The sequence below is a fragment of the Urocitellus parryii genome, chromosome 2 (assembly GCF_045843805.1).
Source record: "Urocitellus parryii isolate mUroPar1 chromosome 2, mUroPar1.hap1, whole genome shotgun sequence".
Lineage (NCBI taxonomy): Eukaryota > Metazoa > Chordata > Mammalia > Rodentia > Sciuridae > Urocitellus > Urocitellus parryii.
Genome location: NC_135532.1, coordinates 93,610,123 through 93,629,775, shown reverse-complemented (window position 1 = coordinate 93,629,775; position 19,653 = coordinate 93,610,123). Strand labels below are relative to the sequence as shown.

Sequence of the window (19,653 nt, the reverse complement as noted above, 5' to 3'; positions counted from 1 at the left end):
TTCTCCCCTTTCTCCAAATTCTTTTCTTGATCTCTAAGATACTGTTTCCTGTCTCCATCTACAGAACTGGCTACAACTTTTCAGCCTCTTCTAGTTAGGTTCTCCTGTTCATCCCAGTTCTACACACTAGTTCCCAAGGATTCTGACTTTACTACAGTTCCTCTCCATCTACACTAATTCCTTTAGTGTTTTTCACCTAGCCTCCTGGCTTTAGATTGTTTGAATATTAATGACTTCCAACTTTATCCCAAAACTCCACATTCAGCCAACTGCCTATTTCATATCTCTGAAAGTCATTTCAAATTTAACATATGCAAAATGTAATTCTTTGATTTTTTTCTGCAAAATATATCCCTTCCAAAATATCTTTATCTATATAGGTAGCAACTACATCCATACTCAGGTCAAAAATCCTGGAGTCATCCTTGATTTCTATTTTGTCTATATGCTACTAAAAATTCTTTGTCAGATCTCACTCCAAAATTTATACATTATTTTACCTTGTTATTTTATTCCAGTGAACATCTATGTTCAATTATAATATCTTCTACAAATAAATATAATCTTCCATTCTCTTTTTCTCCTCTCTATCTTCTACAAATATTTACTTTGTGGTTATTAAGAGACTTATGTAAAATATCTTACAACACCTTTTTTGAGCTAATATATTGAATCACATAAAAACTCTACAGTTTTAATTCCTACCACAAACCTTATTATTGATGTCCCAATTAACATCTAATATGTTTGGGATGAAAAAACTCTTATTCTTAATACTCTGTGTTTTAACTTAATTCTAGAATCATAAGTGATTTTATGCCACCTGTATAACATGACAGTGCTCTGCATATTTCAATACATTTGCTTTTACACATGAATTCTATATTTTCATAGACTTTCGTGTTCCTTAAAGTTGTTCCAACTTCAAGAAATCCTTTCAGGACTTTTTTTTAATGTAGATCAACTCCCTTACCTATTACTGCCTGGGAAATCTTTTCTCTCACCTTCATTTTTGAAGGAGAGTTTTGCTAGGTTATAGAATTTTTTAATTTTATATATTTTTTTAGATATACATGACAATAGGGTGTACTTTGATATATTATGCACATATGGAGTAAACCCATTACAGTTCTGATCCAGAAATGGGGTTTTTGTTTGTTTGCTTATTTTTTGGTAACAAGGATTGAACTCAGGGGTGCTTAACCACTGAACACATCCCCAGCCCCTTTTAAAATATATATTTTATTTAGAGACAGGGTCTTGATGAGTTACATAGGGCCTCCCTAAATTGCTCAGGCTGGCTTTGAACTTACAATCCTCCTGCCTAAGCCTCACGAGATGCTGGAATTACAGGAATGTGCCACCACACCAGCCTGGGTACAGAAATCTTGGTAGGCTGGGGCAGGGGGGCTTTCTTTTAGTACTTTGAATACATTATCCCACTCCTTTTGTCTTGAAACATTTCTGCTGAGAAATGTGCTAATAGTCTTATGGAAGGCTTCCTTATATATTATAGGTTCTTTTTCTCTTGCACTTTTAAAATTTTTTATCTTTGACTTTTGAAAGTTTGATTATAACATGTATTGATAGATATAAATTTATTTCAATAAGGTTCTTTGGGCTTCAAGAATTGATCTCCATTTCCCTCCCCAGATTTGGGGAGTTTTCAACCATTTTTTCCTTTTTTTATTTTTTTAAAAAATAAATGACAGTGGAATGTATTACAATTCTTATTACACATATACAGCACAATTTTTCATATCTCTGGTTGTATATAAAGTATGTTGACACTAATTCGTGTCTTTATACATGTACTTTGGATAATGATGTCTATCACATTCCACCTTCCTTGCTAATCCCCTGCCCCCTCCCGTTCCCGTTATTTCTTTAAATAGTTTTTGCCACTTTCTCTCTCAATTGTCATTCTTGTAATTCCACATTATACATCCTATTTTGTTTGCTACTGCCCTATTCATTCTTTAGGCTTCCTTCACTCTCTTATTCTTTCTTCTTTTCATTCCTCTGAACAGTAATTTGTCTGAGTTCACTGATTTTTTCTTCTATTTGATCAACAACAGTGTTCTATTGAACTTTTCTGGTGAGGTATTGTATGCTTCAGCTCCAGAGTTTATGTTTGGTACTTTTTTCTCCCTTATTATTTCTATCTATTTGTCAGTTGTATTGTTTGTACATCATTTCCCTGATTTATTTTAGTTATCTATCTCTATTTTCTTGTAATTCAGTAAGCTTCGTTAAGACGATTATTCTGAATTGTTAGGTAATTGCCTAGAACTCCATTTCTTAAGGGTAAGTTATCAGATATTTATTTTGTTCCTTTTGTTGTGTCATATTTCCCAGAACCTTCATATTCCCCGCAGTTTTGCTTTTGTTTGTGAACATCTGAAAAAATGTTTTAAGGTCTGGCTTCAACAGAAAATTATCCTCACCAATCAGCCATGCAGATAATCTGGGAGTGTTCTGAACCTTATCTATGGTTGTGCAAGTACCATTCCTCACTTCTTCCTTGGAATTTCAGGTTGTGCACCTTCTCCCAATCTCCCAAAGCCATGCTGGCCACAGTAAGTCATCTATCTCTTTATCTTAGGGATATAAGGTCAGGACAATGGATGAATGCTCTATTCATACCTCTTCCTCCTAGGGTCAAAGTCTGAGTTTTGCACCACTAATATCACAGAGCTGTGTTAGCTGCAGTGAGCTACCCACTCCTTGTCTTTGTTCTTACCTGCTTCTACACATTTAACTACATAGGTTACTTTAGCAACTGGAATGAAACAGGATTTTAAAAAAGGCAATCTGGAATGTCCAGAAATGCCAGGGATGTTGAATGGACACTCAACTCACTCTTTCTTTTGACCAAATAGAAGAAACTCAGGCTGAGGCAAATATTGTCTTGGCAGCATATGGAAGGAGCTGACATGGAAAAAGTGAAATTGCTCTGATTCAAATTGGCTATTCTCTGTTTTGTGTTCCACTGGGATCCTGCAACTTCTTCACTAGATTTTGGACCTGTCCTAAAAGTATACTGCCCCACACAACATTGTTAAATCCATACGGGGAGAGGCAAGGCTTTCATATTCTGCCATGTTGCTGGTGCAATAAAAGACAACCACTTTGTAATTGGACTCTACTGCACCACATAACAAATTGAAAAATTCTCTGCAGAAGAAAGCCAAAGCAAGCATGGAGCTTTCCTTTTGTGCATAACTTTCTTCAGGATCACATACTGTCAAGATCCTGCCTATATTAATTATTCTCCTCCACTGCCTGAAGACAGCTGTTTTTAAATAATTTCCACAGATTTTACAACTATTATTCTGTACCATTAAATACTGAGTATTTTGATACAAACTTGATTCTAGGTAGGTTTCTAAGATTTATATTTAAAACCAGGTTAAGACTGCATTCAACAAATATATTCTTTGTAATTCTTTGTATAGCCATAATGAAAACTGATTCTTACATGGCCAAAATAAGTTCTACACTTTCCTTACTAAAACTGATAATTATGTGATCAAAATGTTCCCTAATCCTTTACTGATATGATAAATAAGGCACATGACTCTTGGACTTAAGATGAGTTCTTTATAATCAAAAAGCATTTTTTGAGGCACTCTACTTCTGTATCTGTGTATATATATATATATATATTTTTTATTGTTGGTCGTTCAAAACATTACATAGTTCTTAATACATCATATTTCACAATTTGATTCAAGTGGGTTATGAACTCCCAATTATACCCCATATACAGATTGCTGAATCACATCAGTTACCCTTCCATTGATTGACAAATTGCCTTTCTAGTGTCTGATGTATTCTGCTGTCTGTCCTATTCTCTACTATCCCCCCTCCCCTCCCCTCCCCTCCCCTTTTCTCTCTCTACCCCTTCTACTGTAAATCATTTCTTCCCTTCTCTCATCTCACTCTATATGATTTCTGCTCAATTTCAGCTCTGATTATTTGTATTATTAACCCTGCTATTATAAATCAAGAATATCATTTTGCATTTTGGAATAAGCCACTCATATTCAAAAGAAAATTTTATCATCTTATAAAATACAAGCTTCATTGATCATAAGTATCTAAAACTTCCTTTTTTCACACAATTTCTATCCAATATATATGAATTTGACAATCCTTGTAAATAAATGTGAAGGAGCAGATTGTTCCTTGCAAAGATACGCTAATGCAGGATTTGCATGTTTTCTACACATCCTTATGGCTTTATAAGTTTTGTTAAAAGAAGAACAAGAAGTATGCTAGGGGCTGGGACTATAGTTCAGTGGTACAGTGCTTCCCTAGCATGGATGAGACTCTGGATTCAAACCCCAATACAACAAACTTAAAAAGAATTATGATAGTTGCATTTTCATATCAGAATCAGATATTTTCAAGTGTGTGATCAAACTATGCATGCATTTTCAATAATGTCTTTTTATTCTTAAGGCATATCTCTGGGTTTTTTTTTTCAATTTCTACTTGCAAATAAAATACTTTTTTAAAAGTCTCTTTCATTTTGACTATAGAAGAAAATAACAGATTTATATCTAATTCCTATCCTATCAATGACTAGTCTCTGTTGGGAGTCTCCCTGAGAACTCCCGGGCCTTTCAAACATGGTGGTGGGCAAATTGCCAGTGGGCGGTTAGAACTCCCTGGGCCTTTCAGATAAGGAGCCCCTAATGCAACATGGTGGCAGGCAAGTTGCCAGTGGGTGGATAACAAGTTGTTTTGAAAATTTTCTAATTGGTCCTCCCATCTTCCGTGATCATGGACAGCTCGTGCCCCCCATGAATCTTATGCAGGGCGGACGTGCGTGCACCATAGGTGATGACCTGACCTTTACTATGATTGGCCCCAGGAGCTTCCTGGTTTAAGATAACTGACTCTCACTTTCTATATAAGCTAACACCAGCTTACAAAAGGTGTTTTATCTTTGTCACTGCTATCTGTGTGTGTGCATTTTAATCTCTGACGACGAACCTTGGCCTTTCATTGGTGCCGAGACCCGGGAAGGGAAATTCCTCATTCTGAGGACCCCCTTTCTCAAGGTTCGCCGTCCTCGTTCACCTTTTTGAGCGCTGCTACATTCCACCCAACACCAGCTCTCCAATAGGTGATTTCTTCTGATCAACAACTGGTGAGTCCCCCTCCCCCTCTTTGGGAATTCATCTCCAAATGGCTATGACGCCTAGTTTGGAGGAAAGAACTCACCCCACCACAACTTTCACAGTTACGGTGGACTCTCTAGATGCCCATCTCTGGTTGATGAGCTATAAGGGACAGAAGAATAGGCATTCCCTGACTCTCTTTATCTCTTTCTTTCCTGGAAAAACCCTGACGTCAGGTGGCCTGTGACTCCAAGCCTTCAGAAGGTCTTGCTGGTTGGGCTCTTGGGTGACGACTCATTTGCCCTCCCAGCCCAGGCTCTCCCGAGTCTCTTTGGTTGACTTCTCCTTTTGGGGATGCCTGAAGGAAACTCAACCAAAATCTGTTCCAGTCCAGGCCACTCACCTCTTCTCTTCCTGCCGAGAGTCATCATGGGAGCCTCTTCTTCCCTCCCTGCTGATTCCCTTCTCCAATGCCTACTGGCTAACCTTAACCGGTTGTCCCTCACTCCTGACATCAAACCCAAACTCCTCATCAAATTCAGTACACAGAATTGGCCATATAACCAATTAGTCAACCAAAACAATGGCCCCCAGAGGGGTCTCTAGATCCTCAAATTCTGCGTGACCTTTTTAACTTCTGCGAGCACTCAAAAGGGTGGAAGGAGATTCCCCTCTGTGGAGGCCTTTTCCCTCAACTATGCTTCTCCAATAGATCCTCACCCTCATCCTTCTGCCCCAGCCTCTCTGCTGTCACTCTCACCTCAGCAACCTGATTTCTCCCCTCCGATTACTAGATCAAAAACCCAAACCTCCGCCAGTTCTCAGACCATTGCCTCCTTGCTGAGGTAGCAGGTACTGAGGTACCCCTCCACCCACTCACTCATCTCTTCTCCTGTCAGTGCCCACGCAGGGTCCCACCAGGTCCTCTTACCAGCTAACTCAAAGCTCAAACCAGCTGAGGAGAGCCCTCAGACCCCTATTCAAGATCTGGTGAAAATGGCCTTTAAAGTTGCTTTGTCATCACTGAAAACAGGTTACTAAGAATTTAATGTCCCTCACAGGCTTTTTGGGATACTCACTGCCTTCTTCCCCTCTGCTCTACCGGTTCTACTACTCAAGTTTTTGTTGCTAGGGAAAATCCCAAACCCCTTTCCCATTATTCTTTTACATCTCTCCTTCCTCATTCTCAGATCCACGAAGCTGCTCTCAGCCCCACCTTCCTGTCTTCCCCCTCCCTACCAGGCCCACAGAAAAGTCTTAACTGACCTTCTCCAGAAATCTTCACCATGGCTGATTTTAGGGCTTTCAGCAAAAGAATCCCTATAAAAGAGTTCAGTGTAGATAAACTTCCTCTTTTCATGTTGCCCCATTCTACTTGGCCACTGGCTGGAAAAATCAGCACTCCTAAAGCTAGACACCCCCTTTCTAGTTTTTTCACAAAATATGTGAACAAGGCCTCTAGCCTTGAGCTGGGGCTTCACAGAGATGGCTACATTTCTAAGATAAGGAAGTTACCAACTGGGCTCCATGGTAACATCTGGCAGAGGGAGGAAAAAAGAAAAAGTTCTCCCCCTCCCAGGTGTCCTTGAAAAGTTAACTTGCCCAGAACAGAGAAAAAACAAAACAAAACTGCTTTTTGTGAACTTCTGCAGACTGTGAACTTCTGAGCCCCTTCCTTTACATGTTGGGTACAAAATTCTGAAACTACCTAAACTTGGGATTCAAGGGATTAATTGATTACAACACAAGCAGTGCCCTCTGAATCCAGTTGCAACCAAATAGAACTGTTTCCCTATCTTCACTGCTATCTTAGGTGCCTTGCTTTGTCCATCCCTACAAAAGTATAATTCCATATACTTAAACATTGTTTACGTTTTCATGAAATGGTCAACAGATGTGATTAATTGTGTATTGCAAAATACAAAAGTACTTTTCTACTTTTCTACAAAAGGTTAAAAGCTTTCAGCCTTTCCTTAATTCATGTTTTAGATGTGATATTATATTGTATTGCCTAGTATTCATGTGAACTTGAGCAACAATTTATTTAAACTTTGTAAAATGATACTTAAAAAGCGAAGATCAGCTTCAGAACTATAGCACTTAAGATTTATGAAGAGCCCCACCTTACCTGAGATAAAGCTGTGCCTCCCATCTTACTACATGTAAGAATGACTCCAAAGTAGGCCAGACTTCAGGTAAAACCCAGTACTCTTAATTTAAAGTGAAACTGACTTTGCTGGATGTTTATGATCAAGACTTAAATTAAAATGGCCAAGAAAACCAATATTTGGCTATGGCCCTCTGAGTCAATCTGAATCCAGGGAGCAGGGAACTTCTCTAAGGAGCTTTGCAACTCTGGGCCACATAACCTCCTGATCAGGGAGATTAATGAGACCACTGGAGAATGAAAAGCCAATCCACGCATTTGCTGTGAATAGGAGGGTCACCAGAGAAGGGAGACATCCCTGATGCTTCCAAGGGAAGCCACATGGTCAAACAAGACCTGGACCCATCCTAGCGCAAATGGCACTAGCAGAACTAAGAAGCTGCTCTCAAGTTCCCCCATGAGTGACCCCTAAGGGAACTCGGCTGACTCTTAACAACAGATAGAAACAAAGTCAATTTTGACCAGCTTGATCTTAAACACCTACCAAAACCAGTAAAGCCAAAAAGTCATTCCTAGGAATAATAAAAGACAAGAACAGCTAGAATAGAGGAGACAGCAACTAGCCAACAGTCTCTATGGGGAATGTTCAGTCAAGTATGGCCTTGGCTCCTCCCCCTCACAGGACCCCTATTAGTCCTCTTTATGTATCTCCTAATAGGACCACTAATAGGACCACGTCTGTTAAATTGCCTACAGAAGTTCCTGCAAGATCAGATATATAGATTCACCAACCAGTCAGTCAATCAACTACTTCTTTAAGACTACCAGCCCTGGTGTCCAAGATGGAGATCTACTACTCATGACCAACTCCTCTGGCTCCAGAGACTCTGCCCCCATTTAAAATCCTCTCTAACCCCTTTTTCCAGTTTTGCAACCCCTCTTTCACTTCATAGGAATGAGAACTACTCTCCAGCAGGTCCACTCTGCTTATTCTGTCTGCTCTACAGTATCCCCACAAGGAAGCATCAAACCTAAATTCCCCACACCTCAGATGAGGAGCACTAGCCAGGCAAAGACTGGTAGATCAACTTCAATCATGTGCCTAGGTACAAAAAGCTTCGCTACCTACTTACTTTGGTTGATACTTTCTTTTTCAGGTTGGAGAAAAGCCTTCCCTACATCCAGGGAAATTGCTGACACTGTTGCCTCCATCCTCATTGAGCAGATCATTCCCAGGTTCGGACTTCCCGCCTCCATCCAGTCAGACAACAGTCTGGCCTTTACTTCTCAGGTTGTTTAACTAGTCTCCAAAGGCCTCAACATCACTTGGAGGCTCCACATCTCCTACCAACCCCAATCCTTGGGTAAGGTTGAGAGGCCTAACAGCATTCTCAAGGATCATCTCACTAAACTTGCTATTGAACTTAGGCTCTTCTGGCCCAATCTCCTGCTGTTGGCTCTCACCTGAATTCAGGCAGCCCCAAGGGCCCCCTCAGGCCTTAGCCCCTTTGAGCAACTCTATGGGTGCCCTTTCTTAACCACCCAAAGCTTTTCAATCACTCCTCCTCCCCATGTGTCCTACCTGCCCTATCTCACACTTCCACACAAACTCCTAAGGGAACACACAGACCAGTGCCTTCCCGCACCATTCATTGCCTCAATCCCAGCACAACCACAAACTGAATTGGACCCTCTTCAACTGGGTGATTCCTAACAACTAAAGGAACTGCTATTATAAATGCCAGCCTTATTTCTAATCTGCTATGAGCCTCCACACTGCCTTTATAGCTGGGAATAGTCCACTGTAAAGCCCATAAGACCGACTCTTCTCCTGCCACAGTGGGCAACTCTAAAGCTGACCAGGTCAGCCACCCTACAGGCCCCATCCTCTTCCTCATTACTCCATCTTTCCTCTGAGGAGTGAACTCCTGACCCTCACCAGCTCATTACATTCCTCCATTCACTGTTCCATTCTAGTCCCCAGAGCTTATCAACTTTCCTTCAATCTTTTTTCCCTCTTTCCTCCGACGATCGGACCTTTCTGCAACAGGTTACATCCACATGCCAGATCTACCAGAGGACCAATACCAACACCCCCTTAAAATCCAGACCCTATCCTTCTCATCAGGCCCGTGGTCATACCCCAGGAGCTAATTGGCAAATTGATTTCACAAACATGCCCAGGGTAAAAAAACATCAAATATCTCTTAGTACTGGTGGACACATTCTCAGGGTGGATAGAGGCATTTCCCACATCCAATAAGCTGGCAATCACAGTTGTGGATCAGTTGATATCTGAGATAATCCCTCGTTTCGGGATGCCCACTTCCATCCAATCGGATAATGGCACAGAATTTACCTCGCAGATAACTCAGGGGCTGGCTAGTGCACTATCAATCCCTCAGCATCGCCATTGCCCTTACCATCCCCAAGCTTCCGGGAAAGTTTAAAGAACTAATCAGTCTCTCAAAGAAACCCTCACCAAGTTCACCATGAAATTAAGCTTAGACTGGACTAAGGTCTTCCCCTTGGCCCTGTTGTGTCTCAGGGCTTTACCAAAGAAACCATCCAACCTTTCCCCATTTGAGCTTATGTACAGCCGTTCATTCTTTCCCCCCAGAATACAGACTGAACAATTACCTATACCTGATTCCTATGCTCTATCTCTCCTTTTCCATCTACGCTCTGAACTTTGAAAATACCAGGACTGGCTTTCACCTGACCCAACCATTACTCAAAACCCCCTCACCCTAACACACGGCCAACAGGTATATTACTGCCCCCTATGTGAAAGACCCCAACTGCACCCTAATGAGAGGGCCCCACCTCTGTCATCATGTGCACTCCCTCCGCAGCAAAACTCAGACTCACAAATAATCAATTAACTCCATGGATTCACATTTCCAGGCTCAAACCATGCATCCAGGAAACTCATTCTGGCAACATTGGACTCAACCAGAGGACTCGCAAGAATCCACACCTACATACTCTTGCTCTCCCCACCCTAGTGACCCTTTAAAAATTCATCTCTCTCATGTTTCTGCCCTTACACCCATAGCTGAGAACATATCCAAAAATGTACCTTAGCTTTCTGATCCTCATCCTCACCCCGAGGGTAATACCTTCACTATCTTATGTCTGGAGATTCAAGGTAAAAGAAACATACACACAAAAAACACCCGGACCACCCACTTGGCTACCATTTCTGACTGTCCCCTAACAGGGTGCTCCTCAGCCATCTATATTGTACTCTCTTCCTCTTCCTTTGAGCTCATTAAGCAAGCCAGCCACCCTTACTTATGTTTTTTATATGACCAAAATAAGGATTACTACAAACAGTGACTGGAAACCTATGGAGGCTGCCCCTATTGGTCATGCAGAATTCATGATGCATATTTAGGGCAATTAAATATGGGAAGATTTAAACTTGAGTCTGCCTCCCACCAATACAAGCTGACCATCCCAGACCCTGGGAACCCACACTGGGCAGCAGGAGTAAAAGCTTCCTTTTATTGCGGTGGGTATGCCTCCACTCCCTGTGGTTCCTTATCCATTACCCGGAATATGTTTCCAGAGAGTCCTCAGTCTCTCTTGTCTCAACCAACACAAACCACTCAGAACAACGGCTGCTCACATCCCTAGAAAACCAACACACTTCTGACTCTCAGGCTTCACCAATCTATACCTGTTTACAGATCATCACTGACACATTGTCCTACCTAAACCAAACTTTCCCCACTGCAAGTCCAGCAAATTGCTTTCTGTGCACTTCTCTAGTACGGCCCTTACTTGCCACAGTTCCAGTGTTTCCAGCTTGTCCAACTCATCCAACAAAAAGGATCCTATTAAACCTCTGCAGAATGTTCCTTTATGGGAACCCGAGGAAAATAACCACACCATAATTCCTCAGGTTTACTTTCTGGGATCCACAACTTCCAATTCCCTTCTGGCAGATTTTTGCCACCGGAACCTAACCATCAACCACACCACTTATTCCCCACCAGGTCTCTTCTTCTGGTGCAATGGCACTCTCATCGCCATTATACTCTCCAACATGTCTAGCCCATGTTTATTAGTCACCATAGTTCCACAACTCACTCTCTATAGCAACTCTGAAGTAAAAAACATCCTTAATCCTCTAAAACGTGGAAAACAGGCTGCATTCCTTCCGTTAGTGATAAGCATTTCATTAACAGCCTCAGCGGCAAGTGCAGGGTTATCGGGAAGATACTTAGGTCATTCCCTATGGGCTGTCAAGGACATTAATTCAAAACTTAAAGGAGCACTTTCTTCCACAGCAGAATCTCTAACATCCTTACAAAAACAGGTCACCTCATTGGCAGAAGTCACCCTTCAGAATTGCAGGGCTCAGATTTACTCACCACCAAAAAGGTCAGAACCTGTCTTTTCCTTAGGGAAAAATGCTATATTATATCAATGAATTGGGTCTTGCAGAAGACAATGTTGTTAAGCTCACTGACCTGGCAGCCACCTTAAGGACCACAACAAGTCAAACCTTTTCTGTTCCTTAATGTCCACTCTCCTTCTGGCATGGGTATGGCCTATTCTTGGAACACTATGTGAAATCTTTTTAATGTGTCTATTTTTACCATGTATTATAAAGTTTATTAAAGTTTATTCAAACTCAAGTAGGTAAAATCTCTAACCAAACTTTTAACCAGTTTCTACTTAGAAATTATCAGCTTCTGGCCACCGATGAATCAACCGTCTTCTCCAGAGAACATCCCTCACAATGTTGAAAAACCCTTCAAAGATTCCTGGGATACCTTCTTGAGAGCGATATCTGATGATGCCTGGCTTGTACCCGCTGTAGAGACTTATACCGACTGGACTGAAGTGATAATGGACCTTTGGCTACAGGGAACATTTTGTGATGTCACATCTGACCTTATACAAATCTTTGCAGCTCTCTTGTGGGGACTCCTAACTTCCCTCCTTCATACCCCTGCCCTGGCGACGCCCTCACTGAGCAGGAAGTAGCCAGAACGAATCTACGTCCCTTTCCATATAATAACAAAAAAGGGGGAATGTTGGGAGTCTCCCTGAGAACTCCTTGGGCCTTTCAAACATGGTGGTGGGCAAATTGCCAGTGGGCGGTTAGAACTCCCTGGGCCTTTCAGATAAGGAGCCCCTAATGCAACATGGTGGCAGGCAAGTTGCCAGTGGGTGGATAACAAGTTGTTTTGAAAATTTTCTAATTGGTCCTCCCATCTTCCGTGATCATGGACAGCTCGTGCCCCCCATGAATCTTATGCAGGGCGGACGTGCGTGCACCATAGGTGATGACCTGACCTTTACTATGATTGGCCCCAGGAGCTTCCTGGTTTAAGATAACTGACTCTCACTTTCTATATAAGCTAACACCAGCTTACAAAAGGTGCTTCATCTTTGTCACTGCTATCTGTGTGTGTGCATTTTAATCTCTGACGACGAACCTTGGCCTTTCAGTCTCAAAATGGCACAATTTTTTAAAAGATATTACATACATAACAATTTTTATAAAGATCAAAATTAAGGTTACTTCTCCAGGATACAAGAAAAAAAGATAAAAGTTGTCAGGATTTTAAGAAAAAATCGTCCTCAGAATCTTTTGCCAGACTATCAATAATATATTTTATAGTATGAACAAAAAAAAAGTCTTCCTTTTCAACCTACAATAATTATAAGTAAATTTATTAAGGCAAATTACTTACCCCCTATTACTGACAATTGCTTTTTTCAAGTGAATGTAGTTTGCAGGAAAGATACCCTGTATGGGAAAAAAAAGATTGCCAGTTAGAAAAGTAAATTGTGATTAACATCTCATACATAATGAAATAGCAATGGAAACATAGTGAATCTCCTATTGTAGCAACTATTTTGCATATTTATAATGCAAAATTGCACAAACTATATTAGGTAGGAATTTCAGGAACAGGTGCAAAGAGGGTCTATCCCCAGGGGGAAAAAAACAAACTTAAGCATGATAAAAATAAATTTTTTTTAAGTTTTGTAAAAAGAGTACAGATTGGAGATGGTACATCAAATCACTCTCAGGTATTATGTACAGAGGTCACTATGTATCTCCAAAGCAACATCATTACTTAACCAATAATTTATAGATTATCCAAATCTAAGTTGGAGAAATAATTCCCAGACTCAGGATTATATTTAGATGCACAAGAATACATCAATTTGGAGTTTTTATACACATTTTAACTTTATTTCTTCCAAACTATTCCAATTTTTGTATGTACCACAATTTGACTACATTGCCTAAGTGACAAGGAATGTATTGCTTTTAAAACCATTTCAGTTTTTCAACCATTGTTCACTCCGTCTGATGTATTCTTTCAAATAAAACATAATAAGTTTAAAAGTCTATATACTCTGGCCCACACTACCACCAATTACAAACTGAATCTGTACCACACAAGGTTATGAGCAACTGGACTACAATAATAAATTTTATATATTGGCTCATGACAAAGTCACTCTACACCAACAAGGAATATGGGAGAATAAACAAAACCTAAGATAAAACACATAACTGCATCAACCATAGCTAAATTATGGCTATAGATTATCTGTAAAGGAAGAATTGAAGATAAAAATTAAAAAACACACAGGATTAGCACTAGGCATCGCAAATTCCTCCTAGCCAAGAAAGAGTCAGACATCTGGAAGAGAACTGGAACACCCACTGCTGTTAAGCAGAAATGAGATCCCTCCCTCTTGAAAGTTCACAGAGGATGAGCGAAAACATGGACTTCTACTCTCTCTTGGTAATAACATGGCAGAAGCTTTTTCCTTCCCCTATAGGCGCACAAGTACCAAAACCAGCTCAAACAGAAGGTTAAAATAAGATGCAATATCTAAGCATAATAATCAAAATGTCCAGATATCAATAGAAAATCACCTTGTTATACCAAGAAACATAGAAATACCAAACTGAATGAAACAAAAACAATACATGTTAGCAAAAAAAAAAAGGGAAAAGATGCTTAAATTATCTGACAAAGACCTTAAAGCAGACATTATAAAAATGTTTCAACAATCACTTGAAATCAATGAAAAAACAGAAAATCATGGAAAATAAACCAGAAAGTTTTATCAAAGAAACAAAACATGCTGCATGGATTCAACAGCATAATAATAGGAGAGACAGGAAAGAATCAGTAAACCAGAATGTAGTACAATAAAATGACATAATAATAACTATAAAGATAAAAGAGAACTATAAAAAGTGACCAATTTCATTCTGCAGTTACTTCCCTTTCTCATTCCTCTTCCTTCCCCCTCAATTCTGATCCTCTGCTCCACTGAGCTTCTGTTTAAATGGGGTCCTTCTTTAAAAAAAAAAATCCTAGCTCTCTCTAGCTTCCACATATGAGAAAAAACATTCAACTCTTGACTTTGAGTCTGGCTTATTTCATATAGCATGATGTTTTCTACTTCCATCCTTTTGTCAACAAATGCCATAATTTCATTCTTCTTGATGGCTGAGAGAAACCCCATCATAAATACATATCACAATTTCTTTATTCATTCATCTATTGAGTGACATCTAAGCTGTTTCTATAACTTAGTTATTGTGAATTGTGCTGCCATAAACACTGGTATGTATGTATCTCTATAGTATGCTGATTTTAGCTCTTTTTGATAAATACCAGAGTTGGGTAGCTGGGTCATTTTTTCATGAATCTCTATACTGGTTTCCAAGAGGTTATCCTAGTGTGAAGTCCCACCAACAATGTATGAGTCTACCTATTCCCCCAAATCCTCACCAATATTTATTATTATTTTTTTCTTTATGATTGTCATTCTTACTATAGAAAGATGAAATTGCACTGAGTTTTGATTTGCATTCCTCTGGCTGCTAAGGATGTTGAACATTTTAATTCTTTATATTTGTAGATGGACAGAATGCCTTTGTTTATTTTTATATAGTACTAAGGATCAAACCTAGTGCCTCACACATCCTAGGTAAGTGCTCTGCCACTGAGCTACAGCCCCAGCCCTGAACTTTTTTTTAATATATTTGTTGGTTTCTATTTCTTCCTTTTAGAAATGTCTATGTAGATTATTTGTCCATTGATTTTTGAGGTGTTTTTGGCATTAACTTTTTTGAATTCTTTATATATTCTAGTTATTAATGTCCTGTCAATAGAGTAATGGGGCAAAGATTTTTCTCTCATTCTGTAGGCTCTCTCTTCACACTCTTATTTTATTTGCTTAAGGAAGGTGGTACCTGTGCCAGTGTGCATGCATGAACATATCACAATAAATTCCACTTATATGTATGTATGACTGTAATGCACGAGTTAAACAAATTAATATAAGGATTACCAATAGAGTACAGGAAAGTAATTGGGGGAGGGAGGGGAATGATGGGGACAGTACTAGGAATTGAACTGTAGCAAATTATGTGCATTGATGAATATGTCAAAATGAACCCCATAATTATTTATAATTGTAATGCACTAATAAAAAAGAAATAATCACAACTGCAGGAACTGTAGAACTATGTCAAAAACAAGAAAATACTTAATGTTCATGTCATTGAGTCCTGGAATAAGAGAAGATAGAGAGCTAGGAAAAGACTAAAAAAAGTACATTAAGAAATAATGTCATGCTGGTGAGGACTCATCAATAAGAAATCTGTTCACTGACGTGGGAATACAAAATGGCACAGGCACATTGGAAGACAAAGAACGAGTATAAAATTAAGCACAGGAAGAAAAAAACTAAACACAGTTTTATTATACAACTCACCAACTGCACTGCTAGGAATTTACCCAAATGAGCAGAAAACTTATGCATGCATGTGTATGTGCACACTCAGATACAACACACACACAAAGAAAAAAACCTGCATACACAAAAAATTGTAGTTTTACTTATAAATGACAAAATTTAGAAGCAACAAAGATGCCCTTAAATACATGAATTAATAAACAAACGGTAGCCCATTCATACAATGGAAAATTATTTAACAATAAAAAGCAAAAGCATGTAGGAAATTTAACTGAATATTGCTAAGGGAAAGTACTCACTCTAAAATGTCTGTATACTGAATGATTCCAACTATATGAGGTTCTAGAAAAGGCAAAATTGCAGAAGACAATAAAAAGACTACAATGGGAGATAAAAAGGATGACAATGTAGAGCATAGGACACTGTTAAAGCACTGAAACTATTCTGCCTGATAGTATAAGGATGAGTGTATGCTATTATGTGTTTGTTAATCAAATCCACAGAATTATACAACACAAAGAATAAATCCTAATGAAAGTGTGTAATGTTAATAGTGTATCAATATTGTTTTATCAATGGTAATAAATGTACCACATTAATAATAGTAGAAACCATAGGGAGAATAGGGAAACTATACTCTGTATTTCTGTATGTCTGTTTTAAAATACACTCTAATAAAAATATAAAATGAAAAAAGTAACAGAAATTTCCCCTAATATAGTAACAGATATAAACCTGCAGATTCAAGATTAATAAATCCCCAAAATGAATAAACTCAAAGAAATGTACACCAAGGATCAAAAAACAAGACCCAATAATATGCTGTCTACAGGAGACGCATTTGATAGGAAAAGATGTACATAGACTGAAGGTGAAAGGTTGGGAAAAATCATATCACTCATATGGACCACGGAAACAAGCAGGAGTGTCCATACTCATATCTAATAAAATAGATTTCAAGCCAAAGCTAATCAAAAGGGATAAAGAAGGACACTTCATACTGCTCAAGGGAACCATACACCAACAAGACATAACAATCATAAATATATATGCCCCAAATAACGGAGCAGCCATGTTCATCAAGCAAACTCTTCTCAAGTTCAAGAGTCTAATAGACCACCATACAGTAATCATGGGAGACTTCAACACACCTCTCTCACCACTGGACAGATCTTCCAAACAAAAGTTAAATAAGGAAACTATAGAACTCAATAACACAATTAACAACCTAGACTTAATTGACATATATAGACTATACCACCCAACATCAAGTAGCTACACTTTTTTCTCAGCAGCACATGGAACCTTCTCAAAAATAGACCATATACTATGTCACAGGGCAACTCTTAGACAATACAAAGAGGTAGAGATAATACCATGCATCTTGTCTGATCATAATGGAATGAAACTGAAAATCAATGATAAAAGAAGAAAGGAAAAATCAAACATCACCTGGAGAATGAACAATAGGTTGCTGAGTGATCAATGGGTTTTAGAAGACATCAAGGAGGAAATTAAAAAATTCCTAGAGTTAAATGAAAACACAGACACAACATATCGGAATCTATGGGACACATTGAAAGCAGTTCTAAGAGGAAAATTCATTGCTTGGAGTTCATTCCTCAAAAAAAGAAAAAACCAACAAATAAATGATCTCATACTTCATCTCAAAATCCTAGAAAAAGAAGAGCAAAACAACAGCAAAAGAAGTAGAAGGCAAGAAATAATTAAAATCAGAGCTGAAATTAATGAAATTGAAACAAAAGAAACAATTGAAAAAATTGACAAAACTAAAAGCTGGTTCTTTGAAAAAATAAATAAAATTGACAGACCCTTAGCCATGCTAACGAAGAGAAGAAGAGAGAGAACCCAAATTACTAGCATACGGGATGAAAAAGGCAATATCACAACAGACACTTTAGAAATACAGAAGATAATCAGAAATTACTTTGAATCCTTATACTCCAATAAAATAGAAGATAGTGAAGGCATAGATAAATTCCTTGAGTCTTATGATCTGCCCAGATTGAGCCAGGAGGATATAGACAACCTAAACAGACCAATAACAATAGAGGAAATAGAAGAAACCATCAAAAGACTACCAACTAAGAAAAGCCCAGGACCGGATGGATATACAGCAGAGTTTTACAAAACCTTTAAAGAGGAACTAACACCAATACTTTTCAAGCTATTTCAGGAAATAGAAAAAGAGGGAGAACTTCCAAATTCGTTCTACGAGGCCAACATCACCCTGATTCCGAAACCAGACAAAGACACTTCAAAGAAAGAAAACTACAGACCAATATCTCTAATGAACCTTGATGCAAAAATCCTCAATAAAATTCTGGCGAATCGGATTCAAATACATATCAAAAAAATTATACACCATGATCAAGTAGGATTCATCCCTGGTATGCAAGGTTGGTTCAATATACGGAAATCAATAAATGTTATCCACCACATCAATAGACTTAAAAATAAGAACCATATGATCATATCGATAGATGCAGAAAAAGCTTTCGACAAAGTACAGCATCCCTTTATGTTCAAAACTCTAGAAAAATTAGGGATAACTGGATCACACCTCAACATTGTAAAAGCAATCTATGATAAGCCACAGGCCAGCATCATTTTGAATGGAGAAAAATTGAAGGCATTCCCTCTAAGATCTGGTACAAGACAGGGATGCCCTCTCTCACCACTTCTGTTCAACATAGTCCTCGAAATACTGGCCAGAGCAATTAGGCAGACGAAAGAAATTAAAGGCATAAAAATAGGAAAAGAAGAACTTAAATTATCACTATTTGCAGATGATATGATTCTATACCTAGCAGACCCAAAAGGGTCTACAAAGAAGCTATTAGAGCTAATAAATGAATTCAGCAAAGTGGCAGGATATAAGATCAACACGCATAAATCAAAGGCATTCCTGTATATCAGCGACAGAGCCTCTGAAACGGAAATGAGGACAACTACTCCATTCACAATATCCCCCAAAAAAATAAAATACTTGGGAATCAACCTAACAAGAGAGGTGAAAGATTTATACAATGAAAATTACAGAACCCTAAAGAAAGACATAGAAGAAGACCTTAGAAGATGGAAAAATATACCCTGCTCATGGATAGGCAGAACTAACATCATCAAAATGGCGATATTACCAAAAGTCCTATATAAGTTCAATGCAATGCCAACCAAAATCCCAACAGCATATCTTGTAGAAATCGATAAAAGAATCATGAAATTCATATGGAACAATAAAAGACCCAGAATAGCAAAAACAATACTAAGCAGGAAGTGTGAATCAGGCGGTATAGCGATACCAGACTTCAAACTATACTACAGAGCAATAGTAACAAAAACAGCATGGTACTGGTACCAAAACAGGCGGGTGGACCAATGGTACAGAATAGAGGACACAGTAACCAATCCACAAAACTACAACTATCTTATTTTTGATAAAGGGGCTAAAAGCATGCAATGGAGGAAGGATAGCATCTTCAACAAATGGTGCTGGGAAAACTGGAAATCCATTTGCACCAAAATGAATCTGAATCCCTATCTCTCGCCGTGCACAAAAGTTAACTCAAAATGGATCAAGGAGCTTGATATTAAATCAGAGACATGGCATCTGATAGAAGAAAAAGTTGGTTATGA

At 38.8% G+C, this 19,653-nt stretch overlaps 1 protein-coding gene across 1 annotated transcript in view; it reads right to left on the bottom strand.

The window, feature by feature from the left end:
* Positions 1 to 19,653, bottom strand: part of Dock3 (dedicator of cytokinesis 3) — a 656,066-nt gene that overhangs the window by 379,761 nt on the left and 256,652 nt on the right. The window contains exon 4 of the mRNA XM_077793451.1: positions 12,954 to 13,009. Within this exon, the coding sequence (XP_077649577.1) occupies positions 12,954 to 13,009 (56 nt within the window). The remainder of the gene's footprint in view (positions 1 to 12,953; positions 13,010 to 19,653) is intronic.